The sequence below is a fragment of the Miniopterus natalensis genome, chromosome 1 (genome assembly GCF_054644295.1).
Source record: "Miniopterus natalensis isolate mMinNat1 chromosome 1, mMinNat1.hap1, whole genome shotgun sequence".
Classification (NCBI taxonomy): Eukaryota; Metazoa; Chordata; class Mammalia; order Chiroptera; family Miniopteridae; genus Miniopterus; species Miniopterus natalensis.
In genome coordinates, this window is record NC_142081.1 from 85,020,884 (window position 1) to 85,040,907 (window position 20,024).

Genomic DNA, 20,024 nt, shown 5'->3' on the forward strand with positions numbered 1-20,024 from the left:
TACTTGTGAGTGTCCTCCCTGTGTTCTGTTCTCGTCTTCAGGACCTCCAGTTTTACATATGTTGGCTTCATCTTATCTGGCTTCTTATCTCTTAAGTGCTGTCATCTCTTTCCTTTTATCCTGTATGCTTTGTGATATTTCTCAGGTTTGTGTTACTTATGGTTGACATTACTTTCAGCAATGTTGATTCTTTTATTACTTCAAATGTAGTTTTTGTTTGTAATGATTTCATTTCTTTAGGTTCCTCCTCCTGTTTATCCTAGCTCTCTCATTTTGTATCCTCTTGTTTTGTTTTGTTTCTTAGAATTCAAGTTCTCTCTACTCTTTGACATAGAACAAACAAAACAGTGTTTGTCTAAGAAGTTACTGGTTTTAAGTATTTTGTCCATCTGCTTTATGTTATATACTCCCACTTTGGTCTCTGCACAGACTGTGATGGTTTCTGTGTACCTGTCTTGAGTGAAGTTATTCTGTTGATATATATACGGGGATGGGCAGAAGTAGGTTTATAGTTGTGAGTACATGAAACAGAGTTTATTCTTGTATTAATATTATTATTTATTTTACAACTTTTGCCCACCTGTATAGTGTTTTCATATTCTCTTTTATTTTCTTATTCTCCTGGACACTATTTTGATTGTAACCTTGGAATTTGGAGGTTCAAATCTGAGTCTAGATGAGGGAAAGAAGTGTGGGAGGTGTCTGGAGGAGAGAGTGATGCTACGGAAAAGTAGCAATTCATTCTGTTTTCTCTGAACTTTCTCTGTATTTGATTAATTTGCTCATCCATGTGAAGGTTTAGAGTGGCAGGGCTCTCCTAATTCAGGTAGTTTTCTACTTAATTGCGCCCAAAAAAGTAAACTTACTGGGCCAGTCAACCCTTTTGTCCCATATGCCTGCCATTGTTTTCAGAATAAGTATCCTAACAGACGTTAGAGGAATTGAATGTTGGCCTTCAGTATTATTCTGCACTTTAGTATAGATTTAGTTGTCTCTTGAAACCATTTGTTGGAACCAATTTGTTCGATTGCAGTGCCTATTCCCTTATTGGATTTGATTAATTTTTTTGTTTGTTTTGATGTTTCTATGTTTGCTATCTATAAAACCTATTCTCATGCTGTCATCTTTTGGGGAAAATTGCCTTTAATGTAATTTTCATTATCAAATTTTTGCTCTGATTTATTTGTTAAGATATAATTATCATTCCAATCATTGAGTGGCTTTTAATATCAATTCAGAAATAGTCTCTTAAGATGATTTTTGCATGCTTCTTTTCAGTGTTAGATACTGCTAGTACCATTTTTATGCGGGTTAGGAATTCCAGCATCTAGATAAATAGTAAATAGGGAACATAAATGTTCCTCTGATTATATATTATGATGTGTGCATGCAATGTGGAGTGTAATGTTGCCATTAAAAGTGATAATGAGGTCCTGGCTGGTATTGCTCAGTGGTTAGAGCATTGGCCTGCGCACTGAAGGTTCTCGGGTTCAATTTCCAGTCAAGGGCACATGCCTGGGTTGCAGGTCTGATTCCTGCTCGGGTCAGGGCATATGCAGGAGGCAATCGATCCACATATTTTTGTCACGTCGATATTTCTGTTTTTTCTCTCTCCCCTCCTCCGCCCTCCCACTGTCTCTAGAATCAATGGAAAAAATATGCTTGCCTCCCTCATGTGAGAATTTAAAAAAAGTTGTTGTTTTTTTAATATAGTAAGAATCACATTTGTTGATGAGAGAAAATATTCCTGGATTTTAAGTAGAGTAATCCATATATAAAGTAGTATTATTGTATCTTTGAGTATTATATGTACATTTTGAAAAAAGCCAATGAGGATAGAGTTATCTCTCCTATATTCTTTTCTGTAGCTTCTGATTATAATAATAATACCTATTCTTTCTTGATAAAAGTTATTGCAATTTCAAAAAATTGACAAAGTCTCTTAATTGGGAATCTTGGTATTAAAAGGTATTGCTTGGTCATGAATGATCATTATGTAAAAATCATCCCTGTTTGAAATTTATCTTTTTCAGAATCGGGAAACATCCATCTTTTGCTACTTTTAGTTTTTAATGCTTTTTTAGAAGCATGAATTTTATCAGATGCCTTCTCAATATCTGTTGATAGCATAGTTTTTAAAAATTAAATTCAAGATTTATATTCGTGCAAGTCTTTCAGTATTCAGCCATTGTGCATTCCTGGACGGGGGGTGGGGGGTGTGTGTGTGTGTGTGTCCCTTAATTCTGTTATTGCTCTATGGTTCTTGTCATCTTTGTCAGGATTTTGTATTTGGTTACTTTTATGATTGAGTCTTTCTGGAACAGTTTATACACTACAGGAATTACTGTTTCCTTGAGAGTTTGAAGCAGTTCCTCAATAAACCTATATAATCTAAGTCTGGCTAGAGCTGTGATTGGACAAGAAGGGTTGTGATAATAATAGATTGGGACTGGAGGGAGAGCGAAGTATGTAATACTTGTCCAAAACATGTTGCCGTAAAATTGGTATGTAGGTTAAACATTATCAGTTGTTCCCCAACTTCATCTGTCCTTGGGTTTAGCTGCACAAATGGCATTGGTTGGGTCTTTGTTCTCTGTTTCCCCAGGCCAGGGTGATTTAAGGTATGTATTCTTTGGTTGAGGGGAGGGTATAAACCATTTGCTTACAAGTGTCCTTGGTTAGGGAAGCTAAGGTCTTGCAGTTGGCAAGCTGCTCAATTTGTCTTTGTTTAATTTTCTTGCCTCAGTTTCCCCATTGCACTTGCCCAGGGATTTTCGTAGCTTCTTACTATCCTGCTACACAACCATTTAGCCACACCGGCCAGGACCTTTCTAAATGGTGCACATATGGAGCCAAGATGTTCCAAGATTGTGACTGGGCTAGTGATCCTTAATCCCACACTACCCACATTGCAATAAGAGCAGCTCCTGTTTTAAGTGTTGGGCCTCCAATCATTCATGTATTTTATTTTAGTGTCTTCTGACAGATTCGAGCACTGTTGTAATTACAGGGATTTTAGTCATCCCATGTCAGGCAAGGTCCCTCTTCTCAGAGAGTTTCTCTCCTCAGAAGGAGACAGACAATATAAAGTAGATAAACAGGATGGCTTCATACTATGATTTGTGCTATAAAGAAAATAGTGATGGCAGGGAGCAGAAGGTGGCCAGGGAGAGACTTTTTTAGGGTGTGGCTTGTGACTTGACACTTGAAAGATGAGTAGCCAACCATATAAGGAAAGAATTCTATGGCTTAAGGTTGGGGGGAAATATTAGACAATTTTTCAAGAAAGACTCCTCTTCTTTAGTCTTTTATGTTATCCTTAAAGATACATACTTTTAATCTGCTTTTTCATGATGCACCTGGTACTGTTCAAAAGCATCAAAAATAACTCAAAAGCAAAAATACAATTCTTAATTTTTTAGATCTAGAGTTCTTGTACAGAAGAATAAAATCTGTTTTTTGCTTAGTTTGGCTTGTAAGGCCATTTAATGGCCTCTAGTTTAATTTAGTTTTACACCACTTTTATTTCATACAGGAATCTCCTGTTCTTGTTAAACTAGTTTTACTCATTGCCCTCAGAACTCTTGTTATCCTGTGCTTTCTGACTTTCATGCCATTGCTCATATCGTTTCCCTTGACTGAAGTTTATTCTTCACTTAATTGTACCCAGTTAAATCTCCTCTTCTGTTAGGTAATCTTTGTAGTTTACTTTCTTAATGTAACTGAGAATTTAAGTGTATGAAACATGAAGGCATTCTATATACTTAGTTGAAGATTCCTTTGCATTCATTTTTCATCCATTCTTAGATTGAGGAGTTCCACGAGGCTTCCAAAGTTGAAATCATCTACTTCTTGCTCCATTAGACTCAGAAGGTTAAATTACTTGTAGAGAGATCTACAGGAATGCCAGGACCTTCCTCTTGTTCTCTTTTTTTGCTGTACTGTGTCTCTGAAGGCATCAGCTTGGCAAAGTATAATACTCGGTTTTTCAATACATTGTCCACCACTCACCCTTTCCGATTCTTATGATAATTTGATAACTTTTTCTAAAACCGCTTTTGTTATTTTTCATACTAACTTTTTTCCTTAAAGGGATGCTTTCATTACACTAGCTGCTTAACTAATTTAAAAACAAGAAAACATGAAGTAGGTGAGATGTACTGTAATTACACTGCTTAAAAATAGCTAGTGAGGAGTGGTGTGTGCTATGATAGGAGGATTGTATTGGATGAGGGTCAGGGAGGGCTTTTGTTTTTCTAAAGAGTGGCATTTAAGCTGGAAGAATGGCCAAAAAATGGCCAGGCAGAGAGTGACAGAGGGGAGGAGACAGGAGGATTTAGGGTAGGAAAGAACTGAGCATGTTCTCAAAGAACTCAGCACAGTTCAGCTAACATGCTCACTGCACATATGAGCAAGGTGATGAGTGCTACAGGTTAAGGCTGGAAAGGTAAGAAGGGCCAGAGGAACTTGAATGGCTTCCCTCTCTGTTCATTAAAATTGAAAACACTTGTCATAATCTGAGATACCTGTTTAAAAGATTACTTTGACTATTCTGTACAGTGTTTTGAAATGTAAATGAGAACTAGTGGGAGAGCAGTTAGAATACTAGGGTGAACCTAGGGAATTTACTGGAGTCAGTAAGAATGAGGAGATCCTTACTTACTCTACAAAGCCCTGTAATGCTGTTTGTTGGTCTCAAGTACTTGAGATCACTGAAGAGTCAAGACATGTTGATCATTTTTCTAAGCAAAGAATAGTAGTATAAGGCACTGAATCTTCAGGGTATAAGCAGTTAGAAATCTCTAGCATTTATTGTTACTTTATTAATAAAGCCTTCACCAATTACTCAAATAGAAGGGAGGATAAAAGTCTTAGTCTGAAATATTCACTAATTCCTTTAGTGATGAAAAGTCAGATGGCAGAGGTTAGTAACATAAGTATAGCATTTATTTCAGTCTTGTGATATTTGTAGTCCTACACACTGTCAACCATACCCTATTTGATAAATAAAGGTAACCATAGAGGTTAGATGGCCTCATTTTTATTTAGCAAGGTGGAGGCAAAATACTGCATAGCATGTAGCAGTACTTTTTATTGCTGAATAATATTCCATTGTATAGATTTGCCATGTTTTGTTTATCCATTAATGAGTTAATAGATATTTGGTTTGTTTCCATCTTTTGGTTAAGGATAGTATGCTATGACATTTGTGGACATAGGTTTTCATTATTTTTAGACATATATCTAGAAGTAAAATTGAGGTCACGTGATAATTTGTTTTACCTTTTCAGGAACTGTCAAACTGTTTTGTTTCAAAGTAGCTGAGTATTTTACATTGACAGCAGCAAGTTGTATGAGGGTTTAAGTATGTATCTTCATGGGCAGTTATATAGTCTGTCTTTTTTTAAAATATATTTTTATTGATTTTATTTCAGAGAGAGGGAGGGGGAGAGAGAGAGAAAAACATCAGTGATATGAGAGAGACATTGATCGGCTCCCTCCTTCCCACCCCACACTGGGGATTGAGCCCACAACCCAGGCATGTGCCCTGACCGGGAATCGAACCACTATCTCCTGGATCATAGGTTGATGCTCAACTGCTGAGCCATGCCACCTGGACATAGTCTATCTTATTGACTATATCTATCCTAATGGGTGTGAAATGGCGTCTCACTACAGATTCCATTTGTATTTCCCTAATGGTTAATGTGTTGAGCATCTTTGCATGTCTTTTTTAGCCATTTGTATGTTTTCTTTGGAGAAATGTTTGTTGAGATCTTTCACTCATTTTAAAATTGGTTTATTGATCTCTTTTATTGAGTTGTAAGTCTCTACTAGTAGGGACTAGATAAAAGTTCTTTGCATATGACTTACAAACATGTTCTCCCATTCTGTGGATTGTTTTCTTGAGGACGTCCTTTGAAGCGCAAAAGTTTATCAAATTTTTGCCCTTTTTTGCTTGTCCTTTTGGTGATGGTTTATGCCTATATTTTTTACAGTTTTAGCTCTTGCGTTTAGGTCTATGGTTCATTTTTAATTAGTTTTTGTATACAGTGTGAGGAAAGGGGGTCCAATTAAACTTCATTCTTTTGCATGTGCACATTCCCTTAAATATTTTCTAAAATCCCCATTTTTAGTCTGTAGATAAACAATATATGCTGCCTACTACACCGTAAGAATAGGAGACAGATGGATGGCTCCAAAGGAAATGATGTAATGATGTAAATGTCACAAAGATGGTTTTAATCTCTGTAAATATTTAGCATATTTATTTGGGATAAACATAGGATAGCAGTGCTGTTTTAAAATGAGCTTTATTAATGAAATCCAGTGAGAGCTGCTGCATCTTTAATTTATCTGTGTTAGTATGAAAATTTTTGGTCCTAGCTGTTAACAAAGGAATTGCCTTGATACCATTTGTTCGAATTAGATACAAGCGCAGATGTATTGTATGGTAATGAGATTGTTCTAAGTAGTGAACATCTTAGTAAAAATTTGAAACAAAAACTAAATACTCTATAGTACAATTTGTGTAACAGTTACATCCCTAAAAAATTCAGCATATTGTATAAAGCAGAATTAGGTACGGGGCTCAGCTCAATTATAAGCTGATTTTTCAGACATGGGACAATTCTTTTGAGAAATGTCCTACGCACAGTAGGCATCCCTGGCCCCCTTTTTCTTAAGTGTCAGTAAACACCTTCATTTAGAGCAGTGCTGTCCGGTGAGTTGCGTATGCAATTTAAAATTTTCTAGTATCCAACATCTGGAATTAATTTTAGTAATATATACTATTTAACCCATTATGTCAAAAAATAGTTCATGTAATCAGTATAAAATACTAATGTGCTGTTTTACATTCTTTTTTGTACTGAGTTTTTGAATCCAGTTTGTATTTTGAACGTACAGCACATCTCAATTTAGAGTAGCCACATTTAAAGTGCTCAATAGCTATATGTGCCTAGTGGCTATCACTGGGATAGCACAAAACTAGAGTGAGTAACTCAATTACAGGGGACTGTCAAATGCAAGCCTGTTGTTAACACACACATCATTTTATCCATTTCTCCCCCCCCCCCCACCCCTCCCCAAGAGACATAGTCTGGTTACCACAAAGTTTTTTTTTCACCATCATTGGCTCATATACAGTTGGTAAATTGGAGAATGACACCAGTAGAAACTGAAGTTGTGTTGGTTTATACATGAAATTTTTTTAGGCAAGGAAGATCAGAATAGCAGGATTAGGATTAAACATTCAAATAGAAAGGAAAAAGCCTCGACCAGCTGCTGCATAGGCAAGGCACCCAAAGAAAATTTAAGCCTGCTCCCTAGCTTTGCATGGCTCCTTGTCTGTGGGAAGCTGCACTTTCTTCTCTGTTCATGGTAACTAGACTCTAGTCAGTGCTCAGAACTTTACTTCCATGTTCTCAGCCTCAGCAAACAGCATTTTTGTTTTAATGTTTTTTGCATTTTTAATAGCCCCTGCAGCAGTCTACAACTGGGCTGAGCTGCCTGCCTTTGCTGTTGAAGTTTTTGTTTAGTGTTCTGGTTATAATAAAGTTGCATAATTTTGAATGATTTGCTCCTACTCTTTTTCCCATAAGGCTTTGTTTTTACTGTGCAATTTTGTAGAATTCAAGGTGTTTCAAGAAAACATGTTATGGCAAAAATACCCATTACGGACATATGGCTTTCTTTGTGAAATCCCTTTATTTTAAATGGTTGTGGTCTTTGGTTTTGGAGTGATGAGGACAAAAACCAATGGAAGGCAAATCAGTGCATTACTTAGATTGAAGTATGCCTCAGATACTGACCGCACCAAACAATCTTGAGAGTGCTTAAAAAATTTAAGTCTTGGACCCTAGCTGGTTTGGCTCAGTGGTCAGAGCATCAATCCAGAGATTGAATGGTCCCGGGTTTGATTTTGGCCAAGGGCACATACCTAGGTTGCAGGCTCGATTCCCAGCCTCAGGAATCACTAGGCAGTTCCATTTTTAAATTTTGAGGTAACTCCATACTGCTTTCCACAGTGGCTGCACCAATCCGCATCCTTGCCAACACTCGCTGTTTGTTGTTTATTTCATGATAGCCATTCTGACAGATGTGAGGTGATACCTCATTATGGTTTTAATTTGCATTTCTCTGATGATTAGTGACATTGAGCATCTTTTCGTATGTCTATGGCCATCTGTTTATCCTCTTTGGAGAAGTGTCTATTCAAATTCTTTGCCCAATTTTAATTGAATTGTTTCTGGGGGAGGGGCTTGGTGGTTGAGTATTATAATTTCTTAATTTTGGATATTAACCCCTTATCAGGTATATCATTAGTGACTTTGTTGTCCCATTCAGTGGATTGTCTTTTTATTTTGTTGTTGGTTTCCTTTGCTGTGCAAAAACTTTATTTTTAAAAATATATCTTTATTGATTTCAGAGAAAGGAAGGGAGAGAGAGAGAGAGAGAGAGAGAAACATCAATGATGAGAGAGTTGTCATTGCTGCCTCCTGCATGCCCTCCACTGGGGATTGAGCCCTCAACCCAGGCATGTGCCCTGACTGAGAATCAAACTGTGATTTCCTGGATCCTAGGTCAGTGCTCAACCTCTAAGCCATGTCCAGCTGGGGTATGCAAAAACTTTAGTTTGTTGTAGTCACATTTGTTTATTTTTTCTCTCCCTTGCCTGAAGAAATAGATCAGAAAAAAATACTGCTATGAGAAATGTACAAGATTTTGCTGCCTATGTTTTCTTCTAGGATTTTTATGGTTTCAAGTCTTTAAATTCATTTTGAGTTTATTCTTGTGTATGGTATGAGAAGGTGGTCTAATTTCATTTTTTTGCATCTATCCGATTTTCCCCAACACCATTTATTGAATATATTATCTTTACTGTACTGTATGTCTTTGCCTCCTTTGTCAAATATTAATTGACAATTAAAGCATGCGTTTATTTCTTGGTACACTGTTCTATTGATCTATATGTCTGTTTTTATGCCAGTACCATGCTGTTTTTATTATTATGGCCTTGTAGTATAGCTTAATGGCAGGTAGTATGATTCCTCCAGCTTTGTTCTTTCTCAAGGATGCTATGGCTATTCGGGGTCTTTGGTGGTTCCATATAAATTTTTGGAATATTTGTTCTAGTTCTGTGAAATATACACTTTTGGTATCTTTATAGGAATTTGGTTGAATCTGTAGATTGCTCTGGATAGGATGGACATTTTAATGATGTTAATTCTACCTATCCATGAACATGGTATATGCTTCCTCTTGTTTGTATCTTTAGTTTTTTCCTTTAGTGTCCTACAATTTTCCAAGTACACGTCTTTTACGTCCTTTGTCAGATTTATTCCTAGGTTCTTTAATTTTTTTAATTTTATTTTTTTTGTAAGCGATTCTTAAGGGGATTGTTTTCTTAGTTTCCCTTTCTGATAGTTCATTATGCAACTGATATCTGGATATGTTATTTTGTATCCTGCTACTTTACTGAATTCATGTATCAGTTCTAGTCGGGGGGGGGGGGGGGGGGGGTTTCTAGACTCTTTAAGGTTCTCTATATACAGTATCATATCCTCTGCAAATAATGAGCTTTACTTCTTCCTTTCCAATTTGGATGCCTTTTATTTCTTTTTCTTCTCTGACTGCTGTGGCTAGGACTTTCAGTACTATATTGAATAAGAGTGGTGAAAACAAACAACCCTGTCTTGTTCCTGATCATAAGGGAAATGCTTTTAGTTTTTGCCCGTTGAGTAAGATGTTGGCTCTGGGTTTGTCATAGATGGTCTTTATTACATTGAGGTATGTTCCCTCTCTCCCCACTTTGCTGAGAGTTTTTATCATAAACTGGTGCTAGATTTTATCAAATGCCATTTCTGCATCTATTGATATGATCATGTGGTTTTTTATTCTTCATTTTGTTTATGTGGTGTGTCACGTTTGTTGATTTGCAGATACTGTACAACCTTGCATCCCCAGAATAAATCCCACTTGATCATGGTGTATGATCTTTTTAATGTATTGCTGGATTTGGTTTTGCTTATTTTATTGTGGATTTTAGTGTCTATGTTCATCAAGGATGTTGGCCTGTGCTTTTCTTTCTTCATAGTGTCTTTATCAGGTTTTGGAATTAGTATAATGCTGGCCTCATGAAATGAGCTTTTTGGGAATACTTTGAGGACAGGTGTTAAATTCTCGGGAAGACATCCGGTCCAGGACTTTTCGTTTTTTGGGAGTGGTCCTTGAAGTCTTTCATTTAGTATTACTCAGTATACCTTACAGTTATTAGTAGAAGGCATAAAGACTTAATTTCTAAGTCTGAGGATCTGGTGGTGAATTCTGGTGGTTGTCATGTTCTGAATAAGGACACAAGTACCATAATATATATTGCCCCTCAGAGGGAAAACTATTGTTCACCTTTTGAAAAGCTGGTTGTGTTTCCCAGCCTTGTTTGATCACTTAGAATTGTCTGTACTTTTCACTTTCCCTCTTTTCCACCTCCCTTTTCTAAGTGGGAGGTCAGTCTTATTTGATTAATTCTCCCTTCTTGCTCAGTCAGGTGTGTTTGCTACATTTTTTGGCCAGTTTTGCAAAGTACTTACCTAGGGCTCTGTTTTACTCAGACTGTGGGTTGTATCTTTTGCACCCTTATATCCATCCAGCTTCTGAAGTTTTAGAGGATGCCACGTAGGAATTATTCTGCCTTTTAAATATTGAAGATCCTATCAAGTTAAAAATCATAGGATTTCTTTCTTGGAAACCTTTAAGACTTGCTTCTTACTACTTTTTTTTGCATGTACTACTTTTCTCAAGATACTTTTAATTAAAAGTAGCAAGTCTTTTTTGGTAATGTACAGAGAACATAAAGAGTACACTGGACCATATGGACAGCTTTTGCTTCCATGACTTTGTTGGGCCAAACAGCATCCCTGAAACTCTCACTGGCACTATGTATTATCTTCATTTGTTCACTTGAGTAATCACTGGATTTAATTTTAAAATTCTGAGTTTAAGTTTTATGCATGGCTCTATTCCACAAATCACTTCCTGTTTCTCTCAGCCTTAGATGCTGCCATTATACTACTACTTTTTAAAAAACTTGTGTTCTTATCCTGAAATACACAAATTCATTGTGGGATAGGATGCAAAAAATCATGTGAGTTTTAAAGATGAACAGGAGATTTCAAAGAATTTGTGTTGTAGCACTTTATAGGTATGGCTCTGGAAGATCATAACTACCATCGTCATTACTCTGACCCTGGAGAGGGTGTGCATAATCAATTTGCTTGTGTGTTACTTCAGTTTGGAAAGAACTACATGGAGAAATTAAAAGGCTCAAATGAAATACCCCCAAAATGCTCTGGAAAGTAATATAAAGTATAGCTTTTATTATAGAGAGTTAGCTTAGCTAATTATAGTCATGTTATTCAGGGGCATATCTGCCTCCTTTTAGTTCTTAAGCACATTCTTATGGCTGGAATCAAAGATCTGTTGCCTCTGTTATCATATCATGCTTTCTGTAAAACTTACCAGGCTGGTGGAAGACATACCATTTCTTCAGAGGTTAATAATTGGGTGCTTGTCAATTTTTGAATTTTTATAAAACTAAAATGAAGTGAATTCCTGGATCTTAACCTCACAAGAGATCAATAGACCTCATTCCGAACATACATTATGTTTATAGAGTATTCTGCATATCATGCCTTTTAATCTGTAATGTGGTACTTTTTTTTCTTCTCCATAGATTTAAGCTATTTCATAGAATGTTTTACTGAAGAATGTATGCAAATAAATGGCAGGGCATCTAACCCAGGGTTCCTAATGGATTACTCTGGAGTTCATTTCAGTCAATAAGATTGGCCTTTTTTTTTTCTTTTTTTTACATTATTGCTGACATATTTATGGAAATTTTCATGACAATCTCAACTCTACTATTAGTGTATAAGTATGATATTCTAGTAGTCCATATTACTAGGTGTGTTTCTTATTTTTGTAATCAACTATAAACCTGATTTTTAAAAATTTTATGAGTTACATCTGAAAAGTACGAATTCCTGCGTAATTTCCTTTAAAACTTGGGAGTATTAATTTTTCTTTGTAACTGATAAGAGGACTCACAGTACCCAGTATATAGTCATTATCACAGATAGGATTTATTATCGTGAAAGGATGCAAAGCGTAATTAAAGGTAAGGGGCAAAATCTGGAGGAAACCAGGTACAAGCTTCCGAGAATCATCTTCCAGTAGAGTTACACAGGACATGCTTCATTCCTTCAGCCATGAATTGTGACAACACTTGCAAAATGTTGTGTACCAGGGAAACTTACTAGAAATTTAGTACCCAAGACTTTCACTGAATTTGGCTTATTACATAGGCACCTCTGCCTAGCACTTACCAAAAGTCTGGATTCTTGGTAGGAAAGCAGATGTTAAGCATAAATCATATTGGCACAGTGAGCAGCTCTTACAGTTACTGTTGTGGGGATGCAGTAACTGAAATCTTGGTTCCCACATGCCAGTCAAGGGCAAGCTATACAAGCAAGCTTTTCTAGGGATAGCAGTCTTCAGCCTGCTATTTTAACTTTTCTGTCCATTAAACTTATTTTTGACCAATTTCTAATTGATTTTTTTTTCATTCATACAATGTTTATTGAATAATTTATAGTCTACTTTGTTAAAATAGTTTAGTGTTTTAAATAAATACGTACTGTACAGCAAAATAAAATTAAAAATAAGTAGATGAAGAAACCATCAGGTATTTCAAACTGCAGGCTTGTTGGGAAATTTCCTCTTTGGTACCACCTAAATTGTTCTCAGTAACTAGGTAACCCTCTTTTGTATTTTGTTACGTCACTGGCTTTATTGGGTTTTTCAGTCTGCTTTTAGCTGGCCCCTATCCAAGGTTAAATCTTGGCCATTGCCCTTTCTCTTGCCATACTCTTATTTCATTCTGAGTTAGTGCTTGCTTATTATATGCAAGACAAAGTTAAGAGTCCCCTACTTTTCACTTCTAATGGAAGAGACTTCAAGATCCACTTCAGAATCCTAGTTCTACATAGATCTGCTCACCATTTCTACTTGAATATCTAAAACCTTATAGTCATTTTCTGTCTGTCCCAGTTCACCTTTTTTATCTTTTTAGTTTTTCCTGTTGATTGCAATAGTTAAATGTGTTCTTACTCATTTCTACTCATAAAAACTTATTCTGACTGCTAACTAATTTCTGGACCATTTAAATTGTTCTTCCCTCTTCCAGTTTTTGTTCATTATAGTGTAACCTCCATACCATTGCCAACTCAGTTAAAAACAAAAATATAAACAGTTGAATTACCTTGATGCTGAAAAATAAATATGTGGAATGAATTGAAATACAATTAGATTTATAGTAAACCTTTTTGTATCATTAATCAGTGATTTTGCAAGTCTGGATTTTTATACCTTGGCTTTTCTTAAGACAAGAAAAACTGTCATCCCTGATGATCTCTGTGATGTGTAGATTATTCATAAAGCTTATGAGTTACATTTAGACATTTTTTAGGTAGAGTTGATCCTGTTATTAGAAAACTTCATGACATTTTTTATGACCTTGAAAGGAAGCACATTCCATGAGACTTAACTTTTTGAAAACTTGATATTGTTTTAGTTGGAGAATTGGTGAAACTATTTATGAAACTGAAAAATAATTGCAAAAACATTAATTGGATAATTGTGAATTTCGGGTCTACATTGTTGAATTTGTATGCCTTTTTTCCTCGATATGTGTTGTGTTTCTGTCATTCCCTAATAAAACTTTTAATTTTTAAAAAACCCTAGAAGTTGCTAGAAATGAGGTTTTGCTCATCTAATTATAAATAACATTGTTCCATAGGATTAGCCGTGTAGCATATGTACTCATTAACCCACATCTTTAGTAGGCTCACAAATACTTTATGTATTAATAAAAAGCATGAATATGTATGTATTCCTGATACTATATAAAATTACTTGGGGATTTACAATGATATATTTAAGATATATGATATGATAGACACCAATTTAAATTAAACATGAAATAAAACTTGTAATTTATTTATTTTTTTATTTTTTTTTAAGGGACCAGTTACTCTCCACAAGAAAATTCACACAATCACAGTGGTCTTCATAGTTCAAATTCACATTCTTCTAACCCAAGCAATAATCCAAGCAAAACTTCAGATGCAGTAAGTATATAAACACACTTGATTTCTTTTTTAATTCATTGCAAAAACAAAACAAAAACCCCTCACACTAAGTCTTGTTCAGTCTAATGTCCTAAAAAAATGTTTTTAATCTAAGTTAACCTTTTCTTAATGTATTTGAACTACTGAGATAACCTTATTAGAACTGAGGATAGTCTGAGGACACCATCTTGATATTATTTCATCAGCATTCCTTTATAGAGCAAAATTTTACCATTGAGATATAAAGAACCTTAGATTGTGAAACTTCTATAGCTAAACTGGTTTAGCTTGAGCTCTTCTTTCCATTATATATATATATATATTGAGGATCTACTGTGATTGCATACTCTGTTAGACCCTAGTGACATGTATTAGAACTTTTTCTCAAAGTAAGTTCTGATACATTTATTCAGCAAAAATTTAATAAGGTTTTAATTTGTCAAGCATATGCTAGTTTGTAAATACATAGAACTAAAAAAATGTGGTTCATCTTAAAGGAACTGTCGGGTCTGTGGTGGAGACTGAAAAAGAAACAAAACAGTGTGAAATAGTATAGCATGTTTGGAGAACTATGTGATTCTGATAATATGGTAGAATAAGAGCACTTCAGGTTACAGAGATAAGTGGGGGTCAGATCACAGAGTTATGTATCTTGCCGAGGAATATGAAGTTTATTTATATAAAGGCACTGGAGACCTACTGAATGATATAACTGGTGAAGTAACATCATATTTGCAGTTTAAAACATATTTTATAACTGTGTGGAAAATACATTATAAGAAGGAAAGAACAACAAAAAGGCTATAGAAGTGTAGATTGAATCCAACAGGTTTTTGTCTTGAATATCTGAGTGATCATTAGACCTTAACTGGCATTGAAAGACCCTCTCAGGGTTTATTATTTGTCTCTAGTTGAAACAGTGAGGATAGTACAGTTCCATAGAAAACTGAGACATCAATGATAATTTCATAAAAACAAATGTGGAATAGTTTTAAATATTGTGGTAATCAGGGTGTAGTTGGGAAAACTGTAATACCAGCTGTTTTTAGCACAATTTAATAACAGTTTCATACATAGGATTGATTAAGCAGTACTGCAGGTATTGAGAACTGAATAAAACCAAAAGGGACACTGAAGGGAACACATATATGGTAACCACTCCTTTGAACTGAGGAGCAGTAGGAAGAGGTTGGGGTTATCAGAACTGAATAGCTTAGAGGAGGAGCCCTGCAGAGCTGGTGATAGTGCCATTGTCTAAGCTAGTTCAGGTTTGGGGCAGATAAAAGAAAGCTGGAAACTGAACTGTGTCTTATAGGCTTCTCCTTTCTCCTGCTTTTTAGTCTTTCTCTAATGCCCGCTGTTGGCAGAATCTTAACAGGATGCCAGCTGGCTAAATAGAATGTAATTTGCATTATTCTAGTCCTAGCATCACAGAACAGAATATAGGCAGGGGCAAGAGCTTGATAAACCATTACAGGTGTTATCATCAAACTGCTTGTGATGAGTCATTTTAAATGAGACATATACAGGATTTTAGAATGATTAGCTGTGTTTGTGTGTGTGTAAAATGGCTTCATTAATTCACAAAATGACACCTCTAAAGTTCTATTTATCATTCACAACTCAGATTTGGTGTTTGTGTGCTGTTAGGACAGAGGCAGGGCATGCAGACAAGACATTGTTTTGGTTAAAAAACACAAAAAAACTTAATCAGGGAAAACAAATTTTGATTATTTTGACTTTTCAAGAAATGGATTAACAGTGAAACCAGAAAGAATAAATAATGGGCATCAGATAGCCTTGAAAGAGTCAAATCATGAAAGGTGTCAGGGAATTTAATTATAGAAGTGGAAACTGAAGACCGTCACCAGAATGGATTTGTTATGTGTTTTTGGGGTTGTTTTTTTAATACTTTTTAAAAAAATAGGTTTAATCTTTATTGTTGAAAGTATTACAGATGTCCCCTTATTTTTCCCCCATTGGCCCTCTCCACCAAGCCTTCCCCACACTGTTTTTTGTCCATGGGCTATGCATATAAGTTCTTTGATTATTCTCTTCCCACACATCCCCTCCCCCCTTTCTTCTGAAATACATCAGTCTGTTGCATGTTTCAATGTCTCTGGATCTGTTTTGTTCATCAGTTTATTTCATTAAATTCCACATATAACAGAGATCATGTGATACCTTAACATTATGTGTTTTCAGGATCAGGATTCCCCCTTACTGTAGATTTCAAATATAGGTATATAATTAACCTATAAGTAGTGGTCCTTTTCATTGTAATGTACCCAGCGGTTATAACACATTGGTTACAAACTAAATTTAATCTTACCTGAGAAGAGGGCTTTCACATTTCTGAAGTTTTCTTAAAAACTTTCTTTGCTTAAAATCACTTCCAAAAAAAGTTTTTGAGTAGTGAGTATAAGATAAAATCACCTTTCATCTAATATTTTCATAATGAAAAAGTAAGTGAACAGATGACATTACTTTAACCTAGGTTAAAGTAAGGAATAGCTTTTTTTTTTTTTAAAGGTTTTTTTCCTCTTTGAAGTATTCACGTTTTAAAACTGTCTTTGAAAATCAATAACAATATTATTTAGATTACTACATAGACATTTGGATAACTGTTGAAAGTCAAGTTGAAATTACTTTATTTTTTTAGTATTAGATTAAGATTCACATGTAGTTCCCTCCTAAGTCCTATGATGAACATTTATTTTGTGTTTAATGCAGAGCCTACCTAGCCCATGGTGAATATTTAAGAAAAGCTTGTTGAATGACTCCTCCTCTGTAATCTAAATCATGATAGGACTTACAGGTATTATGCAGACTATTTTAGATAAGTTATGTGTACTTGTGGTTTTTATAAAAAGAGGCCTCTGGATTTCTTCATTTACAAAAAAGTTTTTATTTCCTATTTTAAAGACATTATAATTGAAATCTTTCCTTCTGAGTATCCTTCACCAATTTTGATTTGCTGGGAAATGTTTTAAATTCAACCCTGGAGGACTTTGCATTATCTTCCAACTCCTCTTGTTACCAGTTACATACCTTCTGCATATTTTGGATCTTTTAAGTTTGAGGCTCTCAAGATCTATTCTCTGTAACCAATCTTGCTTAAAGATATTTATTCTACTTAATTTTTTTTTTAAGGAAATTTATTAGAGAACTCTTAGGTCTCCATGAAATTCTTTGTTACATTGGATGTCATCTTTGATGTTATTATTTTATGAACTATTCTTTATTAACAATTCATAAAATAATTCCAGGATTGACTTTTTCCCCATAGTTTAACTTGGAGAAGTAGTAGTCAGACATGTTTTGAAGTGAGTAGAAAGGAAGGTGCTTTTAAGAAGAGAAAAGCAACATTCATAAAAGAGTACTAAAGGACATTTTTAATTGAAGGAGAGCAGATAAGTGGCTTAGTAACTGTTCAGTGCTAGTCTTTTAGAGGAGCCATTTTTAAACTTTTAGTCTCAAGACTTCTCAACATTCATGGACATTGAGAGCTTTTGTTTATGTGGACTCAATGCAGTATTTACCATATTAAAAATTAAAATTGATAAATTTGAACCATACTTAATTCATTGAAAATCAGTTATAAACCCATTATATGTTAACATGTAATATATATGTGTATTAAATATTTTTATTTTCTTTTTTGTGTTTTGTTAATCCTCACCCTCGGATATTTTTTCCATTGATTTTTGAGAGAGTCGAGGTGGGTGGCATCGATTTAGTTGCCTCTCTCATGTGCCCCATCACTCTGGGATCTAACCTGTGACCATTTGGTGCATGGGCCAATGCTCTAACCATTGAGCCACACTGGCGAGGGCTTTTTTTTTGGAGAGAAAAGAAGGGAGAAGGGGAGAGAAACATCTATATGAGAGAGAAATATCTATTGGCTGCCTCCTGCATGCCGCCTACGTGGGATCGAGCTGCAACCCTGGCATGTGCCCTTACCAAGAATCAAACCAACCTTTTTGGTGCATGGATGATGCCCAACCAAATGAGCCACCCAGCCAGAGTGACATATGTAATACATTTTTATGAAAAATATTTCTAAAACATCTCTTTAAATGCCTGGCTTTTAAGAAGAAGAAGATACCTAGAATTTCATGTCTTCATTCGGTCTTTTGTAATCACAAATCTGTACAGTTTGAGAAAACACTGTATTCTTATGATAGAATGAGGAGAAAACCAGTCATCTTAGTTTTATTATGAAAATAGTTTTGAATTTATGAGATGATCTGGGAGTCCCTCAAGGGTTCCTGAACAACACTTGGAGAACTGCTGCTTTATAGCATATGTTGGCAACTACATCAAGCCTAATTTAGAAAACTTGCAATGTTTGCAGGCCTTTTGTTTGGTTAGTTCTTAATTTTAGACTTTTTTAAATGAGAAGCTTAATACCTGAGTGTCTAATATATAACATAGTGACAGTATTGATAACAGCTCATTGTATATTTGAAATTTGCTGAGAGAACTTAAACGTTTTCATCAAAAAGAGTAAGTATTATGTTAACGAGATGGGCGAAAGAATCCATTCACAGTGTAAATGTATATCAAATCAAATAGTAATTTAAGCAAATTACTATTTTATTTGTCAGTTATACCTCAATGAAACTGAAAAATACAGTAGAACAAAATTTAACACCTGCTGTTTGTTGCACATTAACATTTTAAAAAATTATTCCATTAAAGTTTTTCTCCCCCCACCTTAATCTTTTTTGAGGATGGAAGTGGGGTGGTGAAAGCTAAAGTTGTTGGTATGTGATTATAATGCTGTACCCTGGAACACATACTTTTACTAACCTAAGATTTGATAGGCAAAATCAGTGCAGTATAGTAGACCCATGCTCATCAAGGTTCTGGTCTTTGAACTTTTAACTGTTCTGAAGTTGTGCCAGGATATAATTATCATTAAATAAACTGTGTAGTTTAGTTGATTGAATTTTTTTCTTAAAGCAAGACTTTTGACTAGGGAAGCAGTATTCTGATGCAAACTCATCATCTCCTCCAAGACAAGCAACAGTTTGCAAACCATCTCTGAAAAGCACTGGTCTGAACCGCTCTCATCTGCTCTGGTGTCTTCTGTTCACCTGCCTCAAATCTCATTCTGTTGCTTCAGACCAAATTAGTAATCCCAATATAACCACTTGCCAAGCAAAGCAAACCAAAATTTTCCAGATATATTCATACAAGGGCTCAGTTTGTGTAATAATTTAGGTATAGGGAGCAGTGGGTGGTGAAGAACTTTTGAATTTTGCCTTCCAAGATTCCTGCAGCCTGAATTCTGCAAGCTAGGAGGATTGAGCATTAACTCTCTGCTGATTTTAGAGGTTTGGAGGCACAGGGCCGATTTCCAAGTAGCTTCATTATTTTGAGACATAAACTTGAGAGTATAAGTATAGCAGAGTCTGCATTATTTCTTCAAGTACCCTGAAAATTAATACGGCATTTCCAAAATTGGTGTTGATTTAGTGGAAATAGTGGAATATGCAAACCTGTGTTTTGATCCTTTTTCTACTACTAATTAGTTCTGGGACCTATCCTACTTGGTAAAATTAAAGCTGAGTCAGCAGGCATAAAAGTTCTTTTCTCAAGCTTTAAAATTATATCACTCTACACTGTGGTGAATCCAGAAGAAGGATATGCTACCAAAATATAACATTGCATTTTAATCTCAAAGCTTTTTTAAAAAAATAGCTAAATTCATCTGAAGTATACTTGGGATTCTAACAGATTTCCTATGGCCAGTGCAGGCACTTAAACTTTTACTTTTTGAGATCAGTTCCATGAAAACTGGGCCGTTCAGATTTTTCTAATTTCATT

At 35.3% G+C, this 20,024-nt stretch overlaps 1 protein-coding gene across 5 annotated transcripts in view; it reads left to right on the plus strand.

Annotated features, from left to right (window-relative positions):
- The window catches only part of WAC (WW domain containing adaptor with coiled-coil), an 88,880-nt gene that overhangs the window by 38,145 nt on the left and 30,711 nt on the right, over positions 1-20,024 (plus strand). For all 5 annotated transcript variants that reach the window (XM_087823734.1, XM_087823729.1, XM_087823749.1 and 2 more), the window contains exon 4: positions 14,083-14,189. In XM_087823734.1, the coding sequence (XP_087679860.1) occupies positions 14,083-14,189 (107 nt within the window). The remainder of the gene's footprint in view (positions 1-14,082; positions 14,190-20,024) is intronic.